The 24,935-nt window shown below is 33.5% G+C and overlaps 2 protein-coding genes across 7 annotated transcripts in view; one reads left to right on the top strand and one right to left on the bottom strand.

Moving 5' to 3' along the window:
- The window catches only part of LOC118737584, an 81,785-nt gene that overhangs the window by 14,010 nt on the left and 42,840 nt on the right, over window positions 1–24,935 (top strand). The window contains exons 1-4 of one of the 6 annotated variants that reach the window (XM_036468178.1): window positions 19,328–19,935; window positions 20,381–20,690; window positions 20,781–20,869; window positions 22,347–22,446. The exons of 2 other annotated variants lie outside the window; for them this stretch is intronic. In XM_036468178.1, coding sequence (XP_036324071.1) covers window positions 20,561–20,690; window positions 20,781–20,869; window positions 22,347–22,446 — 319 coding nt within the window. In that variant the 5' untranslated portion in view covers window positions 19,328–19,935; window positions 20,381–20,560. Of the gene's footprint in view, window positions 1–19,322; window positions 20,691–20,780; window positions 20,870–22,346; window positions 22,447–24,935 lie in introns of those variants that run through there. 3 more of the 6 variants (XM_036468180.1, XM_036468176.1, XM_036468175.1) reach the window with 3 other exon arrangements.
- Window positions 1,583–24,935, bottom strand: part of LOC118737583 (guanylate cyclase soluble subunit beta-1) — a 248,683-nt gene continuing 225,330 nt past the window's right edge. Inside the window, exon 17 of the mRNA XM_036468174.1 lies at window positions 1,583–2,280. Within this exon, the coding sequence (XP_036324067.1) occupies window positions 1,809–2,280 (472 nt within the window). The 3' untranslated portion in view covers window positions 1,583–1,808. The remainder of the gene's footprint in view (window positions 2,281–24,935) is intronic.

The raw sequence follows: 24,935 nt of genomic DNA on the forward strand, positions 1-24,935 counted from the left end.
TACTTGCACCCATTATCAACAGAATACTTACAGTGAAAATTACAAAGATCGGGTCAGTATAACCTATAGCTCCCATACAACTGATTGTTCAGATATAAAATTTTGCGTTATAACTCCTCCATTTATATAGCTAGGAACATGAAATTCCGCACTGTTTTCAATAATTATCAACAGAAAACTTACAGTGAAAATTAAAAAGATCGGGTAACTATAACCTATAGCTCCCATACAACTGATTGTTCAGATATGAGATTTTTCGTTATAATTCATCCATTTATGTAGCTAGGACCATGAAATTTCGCGCTGTTTCCACTCATTATCAACAGAAGACTTACAGCGAAAATAACAAAGATCGGGTCACTATAACCTGCAGCCCCCATACAACTGATTGTTCAGATATGAGGTCTTTTATCATAACTCCTCCATTTATGCAGCTGGGAACATGAAATTTCGCACCATTTTCACTCATTATTAACAGAATACTTACAGTGAAAATAACAAGGATCGGATGACTACAACATATATCTTCCATTCATCTGATTGTTCAGATATGGGATTTTACTGTAAAACTCATTTATTTGAACAGCTAAAACCGATAAATTTCGTAAGATATTTTATAAATAATAATACAAAGTCTACTGAGAAAATCGTCAAAATCTATGCTGTATAAGCTTTATCTCCTATAGCACTGATTGTTAAGATACCAGTTTTTGCCATATATCTCCTTTATGTACGAAACTAAACCCAATAAATTGTGTTACCGGTTTACATACCGATCACATAGCGGTGAAAATCACTTAGATTGGTGTCATATAAAGTATATCTTCCATAACTCTGATTGTTTAGATGCGATTTTTTATATAAGTATGTAACTCCTCTATCGATGTATGCAGATGTATTCAAAAGCAGTAATCTGTCAAAGTAAAATTTGCAGATGTTCATGAAAGGTATGAAGCCTTCGGCATAGCCGAAGACAGCGCTGCTCTTACTTGTTACCTTTGCCTCTATCCTTTTCTTTATCAATATAATAAAATAGCTTATTTTCAGTGTATCATATTATTAATGCCCACGCTCTCTTCTTTTTCATAAATGTTCGCACACGTATGCATCGTGTAAAGAAATGCCTAACGCTTTGCTTCCACTTATGTACGTCCACTTTAATTTTTCAGTCTTTCAATAACCCTCAAATGAAGACACTTAAAAATAAAAGTCCCTGTCAAAGTGTTTTTGACTAAGGGAAATTTAAGCAGTTGATAAATAAATTACAACACAAAACACAAAAAGATCGCACAGAGTGATTTGGCACGGTGAGAAATACTCTTTGCTTGAGAGATAAGTGTTTGTGTCAGTGGTAAACACCATGCATTATTTTCGATCTCCGGTATTGCTAGTACCTATTTATTTTATTTAAATATTCCAAAGTAATACCAAATTTTCTAAAATATTCGTTCAATCAGTTTGTCAAGTTATCGCATACCAAAGCATATTTGTCTTATTCGCATTTGACATTTGTCGACCAACTAATCACTATGCGAATATGCTGCAAGGTGACAAGTAAGAGTAGATGCATTAACATAAATTACCTTTCATGTGCTGCAGAAAGCCATTGCTTTGTACTTCACATCCAGCAGCAACGCAACAGCAATCCACACCAAAAGCAATTCAATCCAATTCAATCCCTGCGAAGTTCGCTTTACAAATCTTAATGTGTTAACAGCTTTGTCACTCACTTCCCACTGCCATTCGCTACGCCACACCCATGCTTAAAGTATATTTCAGCAGCAGCAGGACGAGTCGTTGCACATTTCCTATGTCATTTCAGCAAGTGCATTGTTTGTATCTGCACTGGCGGATGTAACGACGCCGCCACCACTTGCCACTGTTACAGCCGATGAGGAGGAGGATGACGTTGGTGATGTGGGTGAGAATGTGGTTGCTTGCGCTGTTGCTGCAGGTGTTTGTTGACTTGTTGCAATGACGTCGTCAGCTGTGCAAAATGACTGCGTTGCCGTCGGCGACACAGCTGTGCCAGTGGCGATGGCCATGCCAGATGTGGAGGCATCGGCTGGAGTGCTATTGCTGCAAGGTGATTTTAAGTTTGCTGGTGGTGGCGTATTTGGTGGCAGGGGAGAGTCGCTGATGCTAACGCGTGTTGCTTCCGCCGTTGTGTTGCGTGTTAGAAACCAACAATCCATCGGTGTCGGTTTACCCTTCATCACGACTGGGCCACGGTATTCGAGATTGAATGAATCGTCATGGTTAATCTCCTGGCATAGCAATCTGTAAATGGAAGAGCATAGAGAAATGGATGTAATATAAACAGGTTGCAATGACGGCAACAAATACTGAATTTGAGCGATGTAAATAATTTGATAAGTTGCTGAATAGTGTTGCAATCTAAATGGTACCTAGGAGGGAAAGGAAAGTGTGAATGGCTGGAAAATTAGAAAATAGCAACGTACAATATGTATGTACATAAATTATGCACATATATAGAAGTATAAGTATTCGTAAGCGGATAAGATCTCAGATATTTCTTGGCCGATGTAATGCTAATATGTTCACATATACACATATCGCTTACGTTATGTGAATGTCCAGTAATTTAAAATTTGTAATTTTTGAAATTATGCGCGACAGCATACAGCTGAAGCAAAATTTTGTTGCTCTCGAAGAAGTGTTCCCCCAGAAATTTGATGCGTATTCTCCGTAGTGCGAAAACCAGCTAGTGTCCCGCTGATATTACTGTGCGAAGCCTAACATTTAGCTTGAGAGCCTTAGTAAACTCCGTTGTTCCTCTGATGTTGCTGGCTGAAGAAAGGAATCGCATTTGAGGTTTTACGATCTGAAGTGTTTCTCTTAATCTTATCTGAGTTCCATTTCTAGCACCCTCGTCCGCTTCGAACCCAGTAATAAATAAATAAGTGTATGCCGTCTAATGGCTTGTAAGGATCTACGGAATTCTTGAGCGCATACACTGTTAGTCGTTACTGACCTTAAGGGTTTGATGGCAGTTTGACTGTTTCAAAATATGAACTTAGAATCGTTACAGGCATCCTCAATGGGTCCTGTAGGCAAAAGAGGACCTCGGCAAAAACTGGGTATCTGGGAAACTGACCTCTGTCCTTTTTGTAACGCAACTGTGGAGACACTATTGCACCTAATCCTTGAATGTGATGCCGTATCAAGGCGACGACTAAACAAAATAGTAACAATATAGTCGTCTGGACTTTCTGGAATCAATAGCACTACAAGATGTATTGTGTGGAGTGGAGGTCACAATATACCAACTAGATTGCTATTCGTACCTCTTCTACTTAGTTATCTATCTAGTCATGTTTACCAGCTTTGCCGCCATGTCAATTGCGTATATCTCAGCCTGGAAAAATGTCTTTAGCTAATTTCTGAGACAGTCAGATCCAGTTCTAATGACCATTCTGGAGCCATTCATTAAGTCGCTTCTATCGGGAGAATAAATTCTGAAGTTGCTGTGAAAATTAATTTGTATGACATGATAATCACAGCTTCTGCACTTAACTTAAACTATGTCCTGGATGATAGCGTGACGTCTCTAATGCCACCTTAGGTGTTAAGTAGATTGCTCTCGTTGTACGAGGGATGTTTCCAAGGTTTTGGGAATTCAGCTATACTTTTTAATAATTTGTTATTTTTCGTCAATATTACAATGTAGTTCGTCAACATAATCTCTATTTAACATAATCTCTATTAACAACTTAAAAAATTACAAAAAAAAAAAAAAAAAAAAAATAAATGATATTTAAAAAATATAATTTCCTGCTCTGTTACTCTAACCTTGCATCTCTCGACTAGCACTCCAGTAGTTTACTCTGTCGGCCATTGCGACGGTTTGAGCGCCGTGAGCAAAATTACATACTTATTCTTTTCACGGTAAGTTAATTTTTCCTAAGAAGAAAGAAAATAGTACTGAAAACTAAGGAATTATATTTTCCTTAAACTGAGTCAAATCGTTTACTTATATTAATGCAGCCACACCTCTGCAGTCATTTCAAGGTAATATTTGCTTAGAATAATATACTTTTTCTTAACATCAAGGAATGTTTTTTCTGAGTGTACATATATGTACTTACTAAAATATTCTCCTTTGATTTAGCACCCTAAATATATTTCGGCTTTTCAGGAAATGTGTATTTTTACAATACATTTACAAAGCCTAATGGGAACTGTATAGATATGTTGGCTTACACATGAGTACGCTGCCTACTGACGGCTCTTGAATAGCTCGAAGATTTACGTGCGACCACACACATGCGTTGTGAAATGCATGGAACATGTTCTTGTTGATAAGACGAATTATTCAGCTACACGCTTCGATGGCGTTAACACTTTACAACGTTCATATGTACGTATTTATGTATGCAATGTAACTTCAGATTTTGCTCCAACTAAATTTGGCTACCTTAACTAAAATGTTGTAAATTGTGCCAGTATTGTTTACTGAAAGGAACACAGAAATGCTTTCATTGTTATACAATAGTTAAACTGATACAGTAAACAAATCCTTATCTGCCGTGAGAATGATAGATTGGAATGGTTACTTGAAGCTACCCTGACGGAAACAAGTGATATATACATTTTTTTAAATCAACTAATTGAAAGGCTACTTTAAAACAAATTCAATGAGTAAATGTTTCGAATTTTTATACTCTCTTTGCTCAAACAAACTATTTGTGTCTTGGAAGCATGAAAAAGCATCTGTGAAGTCCAGAACGCAAGTGTATTCAAAAGAAACATACTGACTTTGAAGTTGAGTAAACCAAATTCATTTTAAAGTAGTTGAAATTAAATGCAGAGTCGGACAGTTGACTTGCCACTTGCACAGCATTCAAACTGAACATTTGAAAGCACGTTTACATGTCTGGCTGTAGCTGAGCGTGCAAAAATGTTTGCTGCAATTGGTCGAAGCCAAGGATGTCCATGTTCAAATCTCAATTAATTTTGAATTTTTAATTTCGGTTTTTCTTATTTATAAAAAAGCATCTGCGAAGTGCAGAATGAAAGCATATTCAAACGAAACATACTGACTTTGAAGTTGTTTAAGCCAAATTTATTTTAAAGTAGCTGACAATACATGCAGGAAAAGGCAATGAGTTCGTTGTAGGTAAAATAATGAGAATTTCAATTAGTTATCATTGAAAATAAAGTAGTTTATAAATTACTTTCAAACTAATTCAATTTCCTGCAGGGTATTCAGTAGGGTGTCCATCGATTTTTTTTTTGAAATTTCCTTCCTTTTGATGATAAATATTATTTCCTATTTTTATAGATTTTTCAAAAATCATTTAGAGGTCGCACTTGTTAGACCCGAAAGTATGGTTTTGTAGATTTATCAGTTTTTGATTTGACTAGTTTTCATCCAATTTTATAGATCGAACGTGTTGAGAGAAGAGGAACTATAGGCCTTTAAAATTGTGTATAAGTAATAATATATTGTCAGACTTGGATTGTTGGAATTTTTCATCGGGCAAATAAAAACAAAAAACATTTTTGCTTATTTTTTTAAGTTTTGACCATCACCTAATTCCACAATTCGAAAATATTTATTACTATCTAAAATTAAATCCATACCTAAAATTAAATTTATACCTCATTTATTGTAATCGCATAAAAATTGTCGAAGTTAGGCAAGGTTTATTAAATACGGTCTTGAATTTATATGTGTGTATGTACCGGACTTTCAGATTTTTTTGAGCAGTGTGGCTAAGAAATTCATCAATATTTATTCAAAATTTACGTATAGAATCGCTGTTTTGCAAAAAATGTTTTTTCAAGAAATCGGACAAAAATCACGGGCTACCAACGTAACTCAAAACTAGCTATATTTTTTTGCGGTAGTAGGTTCCGTCCGATTTCAAAAATTTTCTAGATGGTGCTTAAGGCGGCTAAGCAAAATGGGCCTCATGCGTAAAATGTGAGCTTAAGCTCAAACTCGATTTTCAGTAAAAATTCTTGGGCTTGAGCTCACTCAATCAGTGCAAAAACTGAGTTTGAGCTTAAGCTCACTTTTCATGCATGAGGCCCATATATATATACCAAATTGAAATACCACTTTTTTGCTAAAAAGCGATTATATGTATATCTCAATTTTGAATAAATATTGATTAATTTCTTAGCCACTTCTTCTTCCTATTCTTCTTCTTATTTGGCGCTGTAACCGCCTAAGCGATTTTGGCCGAGTTCAATAAAGCACGCCAGTCGTTTCTTTGCTGTGCCAACTGGCGCCAATTGGAAATGCCAAAAGAAGTCAAGTTCTTCTCCACCTGGTCTTTCCATCGCAGTGGTGGCCTCCCTCTTCCTCTGCTACCACCAGCGGATTCCGAGTTGAATACTTTCAGAGCTGGAGCGTCGGTGCCCATTCGAACGACATGGTGGAGCCGCTGTATTTCAATTCGCTGCACTATATCCATATCGTTGTTAAGCTCATACAGCTTATAGTCTGCGGTGCTCGCCGTCGCCAACGCGTAAGGGCCCGTAAATCTTCCGCAAAATCTGACTTTCGAATACACCAAGAGGCGCCTCATCGGATGTTGTAATTTTCAATGAGTGACTTATAGAGTGTGGTTTTCACTTAGTCCAAAGTAGCACTTGTTCAATTTTTTTCTGGCTTATATTCAAATTATGGGTTATATAGATGAAATAAGCTAGAGGATTTTTTTTATTTTTTTCTTTGGAGATATGATCTGTCAAAGTTCGAATTTTTTCGTGGTTCTGACCATTTATGTACTTATTAAAATCGTTATATCTCGGGTTCTACTCATCGTACAGACTTCATTTTAAAGTCGTTTTAAAGATAACTCAACGGGCTTAACATTTCTCTATGACAGTGATTGTCCTTAACTTAGCTATTAACTATTTGGGATTAAAAATTACACCGCCATAATCCTTGCTTAATTCTCTATAATAAACGAGTTCGAAAAAAATGGGAGTATTCAAGAACTATTTTTAAAATATTTTTTTGTGAGAGTCAGCAATAAAGTCTCTACGATGAACAGAGCCCGAGATATAAAATATAACATGTAGCTGTGCTACACGCCTTATTCTCATCTATTTAAATTTGTTTCCATGGGGCCAATTCGCGTTATATGAAATTGTGCAGTGTGAATGAAAAATTTAAATTTAGTGAAAATTTTAAGTTTTAACTTTGTAACTTCATTTTATCGTTTTAATATATTATCGATCATTTAAGGGTTTTCTATAAATATCTGGAAATAAATTTTTCTTATTTTACACAGCCATAACCAAGGCGAATTTATATAAGGTGGTGTTACTAGCTCAGCTGATTTTGTGTACGTGTTTCGCCGCACGGCTTCTGATATCAAATTGAAAAATTTTGTTTGAATTTCTACACACACTCTTACAGATTTTGAGAGTTTATGCCGCCAAAGCAAAAACAAAATACATGTAAATTTTTGTTTTTGTACTCCTGCTATCACCTTATATTAATTCGCCTTGGCCATAACACTTCGTATAGTAAAAACTTTTTGGCAAATAAATTTATTTTTATTCATTTTATGGGAAGTGATTAAACATGATTCAATAATAAAAGGTTTGCTGAGAAAACAGTTTTCTCGGTGCCTCTTCAATTCATTTTTTTTTACAGAACATGATGTCTCTGAAATTTGTTAGCACATACACTGTATTAATTGATCTTGACAGTACCAAAATTATATTGATACCTGTCAAAGAGGCTGGTGAAGGTGGAATAAGATATAAAAAATTTAAAAAGTTTCTTTCAGAACTGTATCTTTTTTTGCACTTAATTTTGGTACCAACAATATTCATAGATTTTCAGATTAAAAGTGTCGTCATATGTTTTTAAGATGCTAAGATCTTCTGAAATCGTAATAACCACTAAGAAGTTGAGCTCAATATTTTTCTTAGACCCCTGACGTACGTGTGATGTTAATAGTATATGAAGTACAATTTTGTTGTCCCATTCTGCCAAAGTATTGATAATATATTCCACTGAAAATCTACAGTGAAAATTAGCTAAAGGTATCAAACATTTACCACTTACATACACACACAAAAACGGAGTAATATGTAGGTATACATATACATATGTATACATGTTTTCTAATTTTTGTTGTGCATTCTACGGACATTGTTAAAAAATAAACTCAGTCCTTTGTATTAGGAAGTTACAGTGGATATTAAATTGCTTTTCAGTAAAGAAAAGGCATACCAATTTCAAAATTACCTCCTAACCTAATAATACCACTAAAATTTCCCAAAGAGCAAGCAGAGCGCGTGAAAACAATGGCTTGGAATTTTTTATGCATTACTTAACTCCTTTTACGTTTTGTGTGATAATAACTATTTGCGTGAGCAAAAAGCAAAAGATTCCAGGAATTCTGTTTGTAGCCTTCACAGCACTTATACGTATGCATGTACAGTGTAAATTGTACATGATACCTGCCTGCGGGTTGCATTACTTTTTCACATTTTCAAGAATAGACAGAGAGGCACGCGTACATACATACATACCAGTTTCGCTACGGGCCAGAGACTAGCTGGACATTCGATGCCAAGCACAATGTTTTAGTGTTTCATTTTTATTACCTAGGCATACAAAAAGTACCTGTGTTCTATTTATGGTAGGTTTCTAGGCCCAAGAAAAAAAAATGTTGCATGATACCAAAAACGGGATATGTAGTTTCATTGATATATATAAGATTTTTTTTTTAATGTGTGGTATTCGAGACAAGGGTAAAATTTGCAAAAAATAAATGGTAAATACATAGATGTCATGAATGAAAAGGATTTAAAGACTTCCTCAATAGCTTTAAAGATTATTTGAAGAATATCGATATGCAGAGACAAGGAAAACAATTAAATTTTGATGCATTTATTTATTAGTATATTATTTTCTATAAATAACACAAACTAATAATTAATACTAACTAATTAACACAACTAATAAAATTATTTAATTTTAAACAAAATAAACAAATTTAAAATTTGATGAAACGATAAAGAGACACCATGCGGAACTTCACTTCATTCAGAAACCCCTGAGCGGATTTAGATAAAATTTGGCACACGGATCACCCATCACTCTGGGTTCTTGAAAAGGGTTACCACCTGTTTAAAAAGTTTAACTTAAAGGAATTCTTCAGTTAGTTGAGACACATATGTATCACAATATGGGTAACTAAAGAAAGAAGTTTAAGAAGGTTTCAGTTTGAATATATTTTTCGAGAGGGTTGCCGGCTTTTGAAAATTTGAATTTAAATAAATTTTAGACAAGTTACATAAAATCTTTCAATATTGTTATAAAAAAAAAGAGTTTTAAGAAAGCTTTAGTTTAAAAGTATTTTTTACCATTGAAATTACTCCTATTGTGTTGCACTTAAAGCCAAATGAATTGGGTTATTGTTAAAAAAATAATTTTTGATAGAAAAAAGAAGGTATTTTCACTAGATTTTTTTTCAGCCATTTTGACTATTAAACCTAAATGTATTTCTTTTTGTATTTGCTTTATAATTGCGCTACAAGTTTTATCTACTTGTGTCTTCCGTTCAGTTTTCAAGCAGATTTGATTTTTCGAAATGGTCGTGCCAGTTGAAAATTGCCTGAAATAATAAGTGAAAATCCCCAAGTTCAATAACGTCCAAAAAAAAGTGAAACTACCTTCTAAGTTTTGTTGTATTGTTGTGCTTACATATCTGGCCGGTTTTTTTTTCATATAACGTTCATTCGTATAAATGTTCAGAAAATGTTTAAAGCTTAATGTTACATTAACCATGCCAACTTGTTGTTGGGAAGCTTGAAGGAGCGGCTAAAGTTTTATTTGTATTAAAAGTTTTAAAACAGTTTATATGGAACGCGAAATTTCGGCCCAAGCTGATTTCGTAAACAGAAGGACGTTTCAAAAATTGAACTCTTAAATCCAAGCTAAAATTTTTCGGCGTTTAAAAAACGTTGCACTAATGATTATGAATGATGCATGTCAAAATATTTTATACCTAAATACATATTAGGTATTTTAAAAAATATCCTCCCAGAATCCACTTTGAGTGACGAAAGAACTCATGAAACTTGTTTGTTCATATAAGTTATACACATTACTTATTTATTCATATATATTTTATATTTATACTTAAATATACAAACTAAATACATATATTTGAAAAACTCATTACTCCTACTATTTACACATTAAATTTTTGGAGGATATTCCCAACTTTTTGATTTAATCAAAAATTTACTTCACCACCCAATCACTGACTTCGAACTAAAAATACTTTGCCTCATTGATGGAGAACGTCGAACGCCTCACCATACGTTGTATTAGTAGTCGTCTCATAGCTGCTTGAGCGGCTTCTATCATATGTTGTCCCCCAATAGCTGCCGGTGTAGAGGCTCTACGAGTACGGAATGGTATATCAAGACTCCAATAATCCGAATCACAAGAATCTGTGTCACTCTCATCCGAGTCACTGTCACTATCGCTATCATCTTCATCACGATCCTCAGCTGCAATGGCTGCTGCAAGCGCAGCGAGACGTTGCAACGCTGTTGGTCTACCACCTAGTTTGGCAATATCCGGCTCGTGATGCTGTGGAAGTAGTGGCGATAGAGCGGCTTCTTTGTCTTCATTAGAAGTGAAGTGTTTTCTTTCGTTAACTTCAGGCATTTTTAAATTACTTATTTGATTTAGAAAATGCTAAATGCCCTATACTCCTATGTATGTACTTGTATGTGTGGTAGCGCAAAGAGCTGATGAACTAGTGCTTTGGTATGCTTTGTGCAGTTGATTTTTTGCGAATGTACCGATCTGTAAAAAATCAACGTTATTTATACCGCGAACGTAAGCGTGCGAGGTGAGGTGAGGTGTAGGTAGTTTCGCAAACTATTCGGCATGTTTGTGAAACGCATGATTAAACGATAGCGTAACAAACAGGTAGGCGTAACTATTGTGACAGCCGCAGCGTGCGCAGGCAGTTATTACCTTTGTTCTAAGAAGCTGTTTTTAAAACTGAAGCAAATCTGTGTGTGTTTTTTTGGCAAGCCGTTAAAGGAGTTGACGTCCTTAAAGTAATTCACGCCATTGTTTTTCGACGTGCACGTTATTGTTTGTTTGTATAATGTTTGAAAATATGTCATTTAAAAATATTAGGGTTGACTTTGCTTTATTCTGTAAACGTAGAGAATTTGTATGTAATATTGCCCAAGGCTATGACTCGGAAGCTAATGCAAAATGTGTATAACAAAAACTGTCATTAGTTTAGCAGAAATAGCACAGCGGAGACGCTACCGCACATTCTAGTAAACAGCTATTTTTTCAATGCGCATATTTGTGCTCGTTTTCCAAGAAGTGCTTTCATTGATATATTCTTTTGAGAGCAATACATTTTTTGTTTTCGAACAGAATTTGCTATGGCATTGTTTACAAAGTGTTTCTGAATGTTAGCGGCTTAGTTGTTGTGCAAAATAAATGTCGTTTTTGGAAATTATTTCACTGCGGAAATTATTGTAGAAACTCTGTTGCTTGACTTTTGCTTTACAAGATAAAGTTATCTTCGAAGTAGTAGTTACTTGTTTAAAACATTAAGGTTGAGTTGTATTTATGAGAGTTACTGGCTTCACTGCGTGGGTATTGATGAAAAATTTTTGTCCATCGAGAGATGGCTCTGTTTTTCAATTGACTACCGAATTTAAAGTAGCACCTTTTGGCAAGAGTTATTCTTGGACCGATTTTCATTTTGACATCATTTGTGGTATTGCTGCTGGGGCCCAGACAGACAAATTCCTTTACTACTTTAATGTTAGACCTGCCAACAAGGGTATTGCATAAGGCGCATACGAGCGCCACTAGCTGCATCGTACTCTTGTTATATGTGACAGAAAATATAAAAGGTAATATATAGTTCGAAACTAAATTTCCGAAGAGAAATGACTTTGAAGTAAACGAGAGAAATTTACTTGTTCATATATTTGTTTTGGAATGTGTTCGTCTTTGAAGTTAATTTGCGAAAAGAACAAAATCTAGAAACCTGCGGTTTGTTGATTTGAAGCAGCGTATAAACAGGAGACGCCTTGTCTTAAATCCTGTTAAGATCTGTTGATCTGGAAAGCAACTTATAAGAAAGCGAATACCGCAAAGTGTACTCGAAAGTCTAAAACCTTGATCAGAGCTGGGCAACGAGATTTACTGAGTTATATGTATATCCTCTAATTGTAGACTCTTTGGAAGATCCTTTGCAGTTATTTGAAACTGGACAATGATAAAAGAAAACGGGGCTCTCCACTTGCTGCTTATAGCCATTAGTGCAGAAATATCCAAATACGTATTGATTGAATGAAAATACCGCCATTGTAAGAAAAAAAAAAAAAATTTCCACAAAATGATGTGAAATATTGCGCCAGCTTTTGAACAAAGCTCGTCTAAGTATGATCTGTAAACATTTCTTGGACATTATTAAAAAAATGAAATACTTTGAATTGTTATACTTTTGAAGAATGTTAGCAAAACCTAAAATCCTGCGGAACTCTACTCTCATTAAACTGCCAACCTATCAAGAGGAAAAAGTCGTAACCAATTTCGGTATGAAAAGCCAAAAAATATTTTCATGTACATATGTATTATATGTAGAAAGCAAAGTGGGTAAAACTTCCATATCTAATAAATATTTCTCTGCTAAAACAACTTCTCTTAAAATTAAGTATTTATCTTTGAACGCGTACATATTTACTCTCTTAAATCAACGGTATAATGACTGATATGAGAGAGAGCACCGCTGAGTTAACATGAAAACAGCTGATTTTGACACACAGCAGTTGTGGGTGGTTGCTTATCATTTTCGTTCATTTGTTCATATTTTGTTGCAAATGCGGGTGGATAAAATAAAATTGCACTAATGTAACTAAGACTTTATGTGATAAAAAACTCAGTTAAATAAATAAAAATTGAATGCAAAATGAAAACTAAAGCCGAATAGTTGGTAAGGAGTTATTAGGGCGTGTTGAAGTTGTGCCAAAAACAAATGCCATTAAATGAAGTAGGCTGTGTGTCAAGTGTGTTAAATACCTTTTTAAGTAAGAATTTAAGTTAATGTGTACAAGAAAGTGCCTTGTAAAAATGTTGACAAAATATTGTTTGTTGTTTGAATAAATGCATTGCGTTTGTGATAAATGTGTGACTTTAGACAACATCATATATTATTAATCAGCGAATGATACATATGTATGTACATTTGTATACGTAAAATGTGAAATGCAATGAAGTCATCTAAAAACGAATGGCTTTCGCTTAAATTTATTAACCCGTCACTTTGTCTCACTATTTGTAACAGCAAGTTTTCGATTGCCTTGCTTGTTTTGTGCATGAAAATCATAAAAATTATGTATGTAACCATACATACACTTCCATCCATTCTTGCTTAAGCTGATTTGTTTACAGTTTTTTAGCTCTTCTTATTTTGTCGTTGGCAGTATTGCCAACTGCACAAAAAGCATGTGCTTGTATAAATTGCTTGACGATTTAAGAGAGCTTTCTTATCAAGGCATTCCAAGAGCAACGAAAGAGTATATGAGTCCTATGTAGTTGTAATGAAGAGCACCAGTTAAGGCAGTGCACATCGGATGAAGCAGTCAACTATTTCGATTGCTTTGGCGTGCTTGTAACAAAAAAAAATAAAAAATAAAATGTACTCAGAGAATAAGGCTAAAAAACTAAAAGATGAAATTTCTACATATGTACGTCCAAATACATTGCATACATAATATACTTTTGAACTTAAAAGTATCAACAGTCTTTTTAGAACACGACATGAAATCAATATGCTGAACTCTAATTCACACATTCGTAATTAAGTTTCGATTTTCGGTTTTAATTTAACTAACTAACTGCCAAAATTAAGAAAACCCTCCGCACAGTGGTCAGAATGATACCGAAATTCCAAGATACTAAGTGTCTCGAAATTTAAAAAGTGGTTGATAAACCACTAGACATGTTTATAATAGGTTTTCAAGATTTCTCCTTTGAAAAATGTCACTAAGTTTCAAAGGAGGCAGGAAACCGGAGTTTCAAGAACCGTAACGTAAAGATTCGAATGCGATTTCGAGGACCAAATAACGGTAGTTCAGTGATGTTTGTTGTTGGAGTTTCTTCTATAATTAATACCAAGTTCAGTAGTATACAGGGGTTGCTAAATAACATGTTTTCATCATAATTATCAATCCTTTCAGATTTAATTTTTTATGAGTTGCTGAAGAGTGTAAGTACCGAGCGGCGCCGCACAGTGGGAAATCAACGGAATAATTTTAGACTTTCGAAGATTTTCAAGATGAAAATTAAATTAAAATATTTACACCAAAGGCTTCCTACCTACTCATACCATTTCGTTAAGACTTAATAAAAGAATTTTAGCAAATAATTGGCTCGACAACCTGTAATAAATTGGCATTGAAAATCGCAAAACTAAAGAAATCAAACCCAGCACCTAATTTCTTAAAATGAATATCAAAAGAATCGCGCAAAGAAACCAACCAGATATAAGTAAGAAACCATGAAATATGTGGAGTTTTGTAATCTGAAAATTTTGCTTGTAGGTAAAAAAAAAATGTTATGAGCTCGTGGAGAAAACTTAAACAACTAACGATACCAAAAATTGGATGAAAACGTCCTCTTTGGCCATGGCCTTTTATACGGTTATAAAAGTGTAATCGCATAAAAGCTTCTTAAAAGGAATTCTTTATTCTCATTCCTTTGGCTGTTTCAGAATTTGGGGAATCTGTAACCTCATAAGCGTTTTTCGATTTTTGCTTTTGTAAATTATTTTTAATACTTTCTTCTGAGACTGGTTTGAAAAATTTGTGCTTATAGCGAGCTAAATCGGTGTATATGGAAAATAAATTATTATTTTTACAGGAATGAAAATTTAAAAAAAAATTCTTATTACAAAGTCGTGGCTACCAGCCGAATCGGATCAGAATATTGCTTTTTTTTTTTAAAAGCACCCTGTTTTTTTATAAGCACTTAGATCTCAGATAGTAACGTAATTCTTATCTGATTAAAGGTCACACCTATTAATAGCTTTTTTTTTATTATTTGAGCATAGTTTCTTTTTATAGCCAGACGTTGATCATTTCTGCTGGAAATCCCTATTGCAGGAGCTTACTCTTTGACTTTAAATAGCAAAAAATGGACAGTTTTATCACAGAAGTTTTTAGCCAAGGATCCAGTGTATATCCCTATGAAAAAAATATTGCCCGACAAGTAAACAAAATTATTGTTTTTAAAATTTTTGCTAAAAATAAACTCCCCAAAGAGCCCCATTTTAAATTATTGAAACGAATATATGTAACATCAAAAGCAAATCACGAAAATTTGGTTAAGAATTACAGTGCACACTTTCTTCTTTTGTGGCTAGTGGTTTTTTTTTTAAATTGGTCCAAAAAATCATAATAAAGATAGAAACCAATGCAGGTATACATAGCACAAAAAAAAAATGTTAAAATGGCTTTGTTCTCTTTGTTGAAACTTGTATGACTTCAGCTTAAGAAATGATATGTTTAAAGGCATTTTTATCAAAGTTGATAAATATGACATTTGACCAGTTTTGTTACATAAATACTCCCACGACCACAGGCAAAAATATTGGCTACAGTTTGTAATTTTGTTCGCCATATATACGTTTTATCGGTTGACTTGCACAACAACCGCGGAGCTTCTGCGAATGAGAATGCGAATATTCGCAAAAACCCCGTTCAGTTCAAATTGTTAAATTTTTTATGCTAAAGGATACAAATTGCAAAAATATGAAACTGAGATCAAATTCGAACATCCACACGTATAATGGTGCAAAATTAATTTTTGTTTTGTTTTTGTTTTTAATGTTTATTTTTTAAATATAAAAATCCAAATTTCAAACTTTGTGCAAAAATTATAAATTATTCAAAGTTTCATCAAGTTTGCAATTTTTAATAAACATTTATAGGAAACATCTTTAAGTTTTAAGTTGATTTAGGGCAATTTTCACTGATCTTTTTCCATAAAATGTATGTGGGAATTTTGTTTTTTAATAGAAGAGTATGCAATTCTCTTTTTTACTTTCGCGTGAATAAAAGACGGTTGAATTTTTTTTCTAAGAGATATTTAAATTGACTATTTTATTAATTTTCTATCTGGGTATAATACAATATATTTTCGATTGGACGACCGTTTATGTATAAGGATAGCGAACGAATGAATTTTGCATTTTTGACCTTAACGTTACTTTTTCTTTTCCTAGCTTACATATATATGTACTTACAAAAAACAAACAACTTTTTTAAAATCAATGCGATCAGGGCGAATTTAGAAAAACTGTAATAAACTTGTTTAAGGGCTGGAAAAGTCGTGAGCCTAAACGAGTAGACAGAGACAGCATATACTTAGAATTTTTAATTAACACTCAAAATCTTGGCCTAATATTAAACCCCCATATTCGGTAGGTTGGAGCTTACACTGAGGGGAAAAAATATTAAAACCAAATAGAAACGTAATTGATCTTACTATACCCGTCAACGAAAGTACTGTATATTGGTAAATATTCAATTCAATTACGCGCATATTAAAATGACCGCGTTCGTACTGAAAAAGCATCCGTGAAGTGAATAATTAAGCCAAAAACTAAAAAAAAGAAAAAATAATTTGCATGTTGCCTGCAGTGGAATTCGAACTCCGGATATCAACAACTTGTGGCAAGCATCTTAGCGCACTCAGCTACACCCAGGCATATAAATTTGCTTTCAAATGTTGAATATCCATCAACACCACAGCACGCGATTTGTACGGATAAACATGTATGTGCTATGTATGGATGTGTGTGTGTGTTTTCACCGCTCTCAGAGCGGTGCTCTGCATGCTTGGCGTCGTATGTACACTTACATATACATACTGAGATGTGAACAGTGAAATACGTGCGTAAAAAATTTTGTATGAAAATATTATTTTTAAATACGAACATTTTTAAACGATAATCAAACATAAAGTATTCATTTTTACTATGCATTATTTCCCTCAGTGTACACTAGGCCTTAACTTCATATGTACAAATATAGCTGTGGCCGAAGTAATAGGAGTGCAACATTTGACAATTTTTTTTCTTGTTGCTTTAATGTTCATTATTTTTTTATAAAAGTATAGCTCGTTTACAAAAACAGCCATATCCAAATTTAAATCTTAATAAAAAATTAGAAAAAATCTACAAATTTCAACAAAATTGCATCAAGGCATATTTTTTTTTTTAATTAGAACTAAAAAATCCGAGTATTATGATTTATAATATCTTAAAATTCGCTTTGGTTTTTGAATTTTATTTTTTGCTGTTTGATCATACGGGATACAATTTTTAGACAAAGATGTGTATTACAAAACTTGAAAAATGCTGTAGTAGGTATTCATTTTGAACCGAACCGAACCATTTTTTGGAGTGGTTTTCGGTTCGCTTTTAGCACTTCAAAAAAAAAAAGCGACGGTTCGATTCAAAACCGGTTGGCTGCCCTTGTTATAGTAGAAGTTTCAACAAATCTGTGCTTTCAAAAAAAAAGGAGATTCGTGTATGTAAAGTGTTCTAAACACTCTTCGATAGTAAAATTTTTAATATGGCTAAAACCTGAGATTTTTAATACCCCAATCGTTAATATTTGAGAATATATTTTTGATATAACTTATACTTCTAAATATATATCATCAGAAAATACTGAAAATTCGCTTCAGATAATACGACCTTTAAAATACATTTATGCAAGTTTTATGTAAAGTATGTATATGTACAATAAATAAACTTTTTAAAGTTTCATAAATTGAAAGAAAGATGGTACCTTAAGGGTCGTCCCGTAATTTGGTTTAGATCCGATCATTAAATGAAAAAATTAAATTTGTATATGAGAATTGAAGTCAGTTGTGCTTTTAGCTTATAAATTACTTGTTTAATAAAAAGTACTATGAACACAAGACGCGCTCAACTTTCAAAAGTAATACACAATTTTACAAAAGAATTTTAGTATAAATAAATTAAATAATGCCATGCAATTTGTTCACTTTTATGTTCATTTTCGCCGATTTCTGATTCCTGGCATTCTATAGACATGGTGATTTTTCACGATTGCTTAATTTTTTTAATATTTCGAATACAGAAAGTTTTAACTGAACTTGTATTTTTATTATGTAGCTCATTATGGTGGAACGAACTCCAAGTTAGCAAATTAAATCTTCGAATGCTTGCTAACCTTCATATGCTCTAAAAAAACTTGCATTTTCTATTCTCATGCACGCTGAAAACTAACAAAAATTTTTCACTCAGTCTTAAATGAGTTTGTTTTCTATATACATTACGCACATGTGTCGATTGTGGACTTTTCTGCATGCACCTATTGAGCAGAAAAAACCAATAGTAGTACAAAAAAAAAAAAAAAAATTGCCCAAAATTAACGGTATTTTGTAGCCACTTGAAACTTGCACTCTCTTACACTTGGCTCTAAAACTCCATATAAAAATTTTGTTTCAAAACTCTGAATAAAAAGCAGTCCCACATGCGTCTCAAGCGACGCAAGAGGATCGCCAAAGTAACTTTTTTGATAAACTAAATAAATAAAAAATTTAAAGAACGAAAATTAGTTTAAGTTAAGCAAATTATTTCGCTTTTCAAAGCCGAGAAATTTAATGAATTTCAAGCCGCACGTTTTCATAAAAAATATAACAGTTGTATAACTTTTGGGTCATTTTCGACGCGAATACCAGATGAAGGTTAAGTTCATATTAGTGGTAAAAGCAACAGTAAGTGAGTATGCATTGCATATTTTTTGGACAATGTTTTCATTCGCAATTACACTTTGAAGAGCTCTCAAGAAAAACGAAAAATTCTTATAAAATGACCCACAAGAAATGGAAAAGAAATATTCTTCTATCAAAATTTCCACTTAACCCATTCCAACTAATGTTATTTCACCTCAACTCAACTCACATAAACTATCCTTAATTTTAGCCGTTGAATGTCAAGCACTGGGCGAACACTAGTAAATATTAAAAAGCGATTATTTTAAAATGAAATACCATAAATGGCATATAAAAATCACATTTTGTTTTAATGAACTTCAGTTTCATTGTTCTTCGTAAATTCCTTTGTTAATTTTTTTCAGCATTTGATTCGATACCTCAAATGTAGTACCGCCTGAATAATTTTCTAAAGAATTCTTTAGCTCGTAAAACACTATTATGCTGGAATTTATAGTTTATTTATTGTTCAATTCTAGTTGATTTGGGAAAATGCTCTCTGTGGAATGCAAAGGACAGCTAAAAACTTTTGTTTCATATGAGGCAAACCGTCTACTTTATGGTCCACTTTTATCTTTAAAGGTGATTTAGAAGAAAGCCTAGAGAGAAATTTTAAGTTATTCGTTCAAGTCGGAAATTTCGAAAAACTGTAACTCGTATTTGGAGCTAATCTAAAACTGTAATTTACAGTTAAAAACGTGAATCTGGCAATATTGCCTATAGCAAATATACATTCTATTCCTCGCACATCGCAGTATTAAAACTAATAACGTTTCGCCAGCGACTCTTTATCACATTTGTTAGAGAGCCTTGTCACACTCTTATGTCCAAGCTTTTGCAGTTAAAGTAGCTTTTGCTGCAGCGCCTGAAAGCGTACATTCATCTTCCGCAAGCCCGTCAGTTGAACTTGTGTTATCGTGTGCTGTGTGCAAGGCAAAGGTACGGTGCGCGCACATCGTTGCGAGTAGAACCATCGCCATAAGGCGAAATATGAGACTTGGTTGCTAGTAAAGGCAATTCTAAAGGAAGGAAGGAAAAGAAGAAATTACGAAAGCAACATAGTGACAAAAGAGCGCAATTTGCACGTACTAAGGAGTAATCATTTTTGTGGAATCCTCCAGCTAGCAGTTCTTGTATGTACATGCTCTTGTTATTGTTCTACTGCCTTATATATTTATACGACTTCGATTGAATGGGCACACACGCTCCTGCCATTAGCTGCTGCCTAGATTGTACTATATAATTTATGCATATATGTATGTAACTACCCGCACAATAAGATGACGATACATTAATAAGTAAGATTCGGTGAAAAGCGATTGAGATAAAATGTAACGATTTTCACACGTGGGCGTTGGGTTCGATTAGAAAATCGCATAAAGCTTCAATAGACGCTTTGGTTGAAATTTTAAGCGCTCGTGGTGTTTACCACAGCAAATTAGCGTCGAGATATTACGTAGGTTGCGGTGGTTCAATGTCCGCTAATTGAATTACATACATACATACGTATATCGTTGCGACCGACAAAAGCCTATTCACTGCCACTGTATGGCTTCCTTGTAATTTTGTGCGCAGCAGCATTATCGAACAATACCCGTACTTATGCATGTGTGTTGGGGAAATAGCGCTGCGCCTAATGTTATAGAAACTGAAGAATTATTTACACAATAAACGACCATCAGCCAGCGAGGTTCTACTACACTTGCTCAAAGTGTTTTTGTTAAGAAATATTTGGTTTGAAATTAGTTGGTGGATAAAATGGAGTATATTTTCGATTGTTTCTTCGAAAATACTTTCGACAAAATCACACGCAATGGCTTGCAGGATCGCTCATCGCGGCGAGATGTATTGGATCACTTGAATGCTTTTATTGGCGGTTGCAGTGATGGTAAGCAGGATATGTAATGTATTTGCAGGCGAAATTTACACTGGACTGCTTTTTAACTTTTGAGTGTCAAAACTTTTTAATTTTTCCAAGGTCAAAACATGCACACAGAGGAGGTGGCAAAATTTGCTGTATTGGCTGCTGTGCGTTATCACCGCGAAAAAAAGGACGGGAATGGTGATGTGAGTATGGAAATATAATATCTATCTTATATATAAATAGGCAATCATGTTTTCTTTACACCACTTTTACGGTTAAACTATTCTTCATAGGTATAGAGAATTAAAAATCATTACAATCATTATAAAATTTTTTAAAATTATATAAATTTTAACTATTACACCCAAAAATTTTAACCTTTTTTTAATTTCACGTATGCAGTTTTAAAGCCCATTAAATTTTAGTAGGTTAAAGTGCAAATTTCGAGAAGCTACAAAATCGCGTTGAGTTTGTATAATTTTTTTTGGCAGATGGTGTTGAGCATTTTCTCCCATATAAAGTTTGCTTGACAATTACTTTTATATGGAGGGAAATCCCTAGCACCGTCAGCAAGAAATTAAAGAAAATTATTAAAAATCAACGCGAATTTCTAACATTTTAAAATGTGAGCTCTAACCTACTAAAATTTAATGGGCCATAAAGCTGTATACCTTAAGTTTTTCTAAAAAAAGTTTAAACAAATTTAAAAATTTTTGGGTATATTTGTTAAAGTGTGTTGAATTTTTATAATTTTTGTAAGGAGTTTGAAATGTGGATTTATGTGTTGCTGGTTATGTAATGTGCTTGACTTTTATAAAAAAAAATATAAACATTAAATAAGCAGAAGAGAAAAAACCAAAACTTCCAAAATGCCACTTAACTCAATCAGCGAACTACAAGTGTATATTTGTTTCTCTTTAGTTTCGCCAAGAATGGTGTTCATATATTAGCTGAGAATTGTTACAATATTAAACAGGATGTATATATGTATATCAATCTAACAACATTAGTCATGTATGCTGGCCGAAGAACTTTACATATCTTTTGAAATGTTAATAGACTTCCAAAATCATCATCATTATCAACATCAAGCATTATTGCCTATATAATGATGACAAGCATGTCGAATATAGACAACTGCGCGATACTAGTTATTATTATTCATATGCCAAAAGCATAAATTACAAGTATGCTCATGTGGAAAAAAATGTAGTTAAAAATTTCTCATATATGATACATGTGCGTAAGAGATTGTCTTCGATAAATATGTTCCTAGAAAAATGTGTCTAAATTCAGCATTGAATCTGCTTATACTATATATGATACTTGGACTGGTAGGACTAGAGACGAAACTTGCTCCGTGATTCATAAGACAGAGAAGGTGATGATAAATTTAATACCAAAATATAATCCGGAGCGTAAATAAATATGTCATTAAATCTGAACTTGCATTTTTACTTTGGTCAAATTGGAAGTCGTAAAGGTGTAGAATATACAAAGATAAAGTTCCATATATTATCTTCAAATAAAACCCAATTTGCAGATTTCGTTAAGGTTTTTTTTACGCAACAAAGAAGATTTGGCAGTCATTTCTTTTTTTTGTTTTGTTTTTGTGATTATTACAAAAATACATCTCAGCAAGCATGCGACATATATTAACAAACTTATTTCTTTTTAAAGGTCTGCCTTATGGGAAAATTTCATAATATTCTATACATTGCGCTGCGCACTTGCTGGGATTGGGGTGTACGAGATTCAGCTGTTGTGGTTTTGTTATTGGGTAAGTGAAATGACTTTGTACATATACATATGTACATATATATGGAGTAGCAAATACAATATGCAACAGACAATGTTTGGGTTACTCATACGCCGTGTTGTTCAGCCAGTCAAGTTTATACTTATAATATAACTACGCCTAAAAAAGTTGCTGTCAGAAACAAAACACAGACTATGTGTATCAGTGTATCGGTGTATGTACATTAGAGTGGTCCAAAAATATTAAAGTCGGAACTTTATTGCCGTCACCCCTTAGGATTGCTCTATATCGAAAAAAATATACCCCTATTTGTTTATTTTGAAATAAAAAAATATTTAGGGAGTGCTCAAAGCGCTCAAAAGTTTTCCAAGTAAATTATATGGGGAAAAAACAAATTTTCCTAGAAATGGTGAAGAGCTCTTGCAAATCAATATTTTTCGATCGGAAAAATTTGGTTCTCTTCACGAGACCTCCAATACTATTATCCAATTGTTTATTTAACCATTTTTTAATACTTAAGATTTTTGTTTGGTCTCTCCATTGCATTTTCGGAGGTTTTGGCGGTCCTATAAAATATAGTAGCCATGAAAAAATGGTTACAGAAACAATTGGGTATTTTTATTAGAAATCTCCTGAAAAGAAGCAAGAGTTTTCCGATTGAAAAAGTTTTTTTTTTTTCATATAAAATACATTAAAAACTTTGAGCGCTTTGAGCACTAAATTTATTTTTGTCTCAAAATAAAAAAGGGGGTGGCAGCATTAAATTTCCGACTTTATTTTTCCACATGCATTTCTGGATCACTCTAATGTACGTACGCGAACGTGCTTGTGAAAATGGTTAAATAACCAAAGTTATCGCAAGAGGTGTGCCACGAGTATTCAAGTGTGCGTTCATGCGTAAATGTGTTAAGTACAAATATGAGTTTATGTTTGTACTGTCTGTGCTCTCAGGATTTATGTACATACATATATGTATGTATAAACATGTTGTAACTAATTAAAATTGTATGTTGTGTGCATTATGTACACAAACATGTGTTTATGCATATATGTATGTACATTTGTATATATCTGCTTGAACATTAAACACATATGCGTGCATATATTTTTAGTATATAAAATAATAACAAAAATATAAATCAAAAAGGCGTATGGAGTAAACTTTTGTTGTAGCCTTTGTCTTTAACAAAATATGTACGTATGTATATAGCGACATTGGCCAACATACATGTGTACGTAAATGCTAGAGAAATTGCGTGAATCAATGCTTGTGTTTACACTGAAATTAAAAAAAAAAAGAAAATCGGTGTTAGAAAAGCTTTTAGCAAAATTAAAAAGGCACCAGCTTCATTATGAGTTAAAGAAACAATTCAGAAAGACACATTAGCAGCATCACACTTCAGCAACATATGTTCACGTTAAGGTCGAAAGTTCGTGTGACCTTTTGAGTCAGCTTCAGCTTTTCAGTCTGCAGTCATATACTAATATTTATTCGCATCTTAAATGACTCTCAGGTTGCCGATTTCAGTGCTATGTTGCTGTTAAGGTGAAAAGCGGATTAATTAAAGTTGATTATGGAGCAGACATATGGAAGACATGGCGTTGGAAGGTCATAATTAATTTTAAGGGGGCCAACCAGTTTATTATTTTCGTGTCATAAAAAAATGAACCTTTTGGTACTTGGTTACTAACCCTTCGTTAGTTTAATTGGCTGTTAATAATGCATTTGCTTGCGTTATTTAGTAAATAATTTTTGAAACTGTTGTAGCTTGAGGATAAACGGTTGACGAGAGACCGTTTTTTTTTAAGTGAAACTTCTTTAGCGGCGGTTGGTTGGTTGGGAGTAAATTGGCAAATTCAGCGGAAATTGCACACGGATCTGGTTGGGATGGAAATGATGCAACAGAAGTGATGTAACGGAAATGGTGCAACAGAAATGATTGGGGCTGAAACAAGTACTTCTTGTGTATATGCAATGGAAATGATGCAACGGAAATGGTACAACGGAAATGGCTGGGGCTGAAACAAGTGCTTCTTATGTGTATGCATATGGTAAAAATTTAACAAAAATTTGCTAACAAAAGGTTAAAGAATAACACTTAGAAAAAGACCAATACAAGAATGAAAGTAAAGGTGACTACGTACATAAATGAAGAATAGGATAAAGGCAAAGGTAAAAATAAAAACAAAAACAAAGATGCGTAAAGATAAAGGCAAAAATGAAGACCAAGGTAAATCTAAATACTTTACTTATATATATAAGAACAAATGTGAAGGGGAATATGTAGCTGAAAAAAAATGATGAACATAGAAGTAAAGACAAAGAGGAGGATGAGAATACCGATAAAAGCAAAGATGAAGATAGGGGAAGGAAGATTAAAATAGAGGTAGAGAGAGAGAGACACGGAGACTCAATCTGGGAACTATTTTTGGATTTTAGAGATTTTCGGGATTCTCGAGACCTATCGATAAAATAATCGATATTTTTATCGGTTTTGTTATCGATATTT

The sequence above is a fragment of the Rhagoletis pomonella genome, unplaced genomic scaffold (assembly GCF_013731165.1).
Source record: "Rhagoletis pomonella isolate Grant_MI unplaced genomic scaffold, Rhpom_1.0 Rhpom_scaffold_00004, whole genome shotgun sequence".
In the NCBI taxonomy this organism is placed as follows: domain Eukaryota; kingdom Metazoa; phylum Arthropoda; class Insecta; order Diptera; family Tephritidae; genus Rhagoletis; species Rhagoletis pomonella.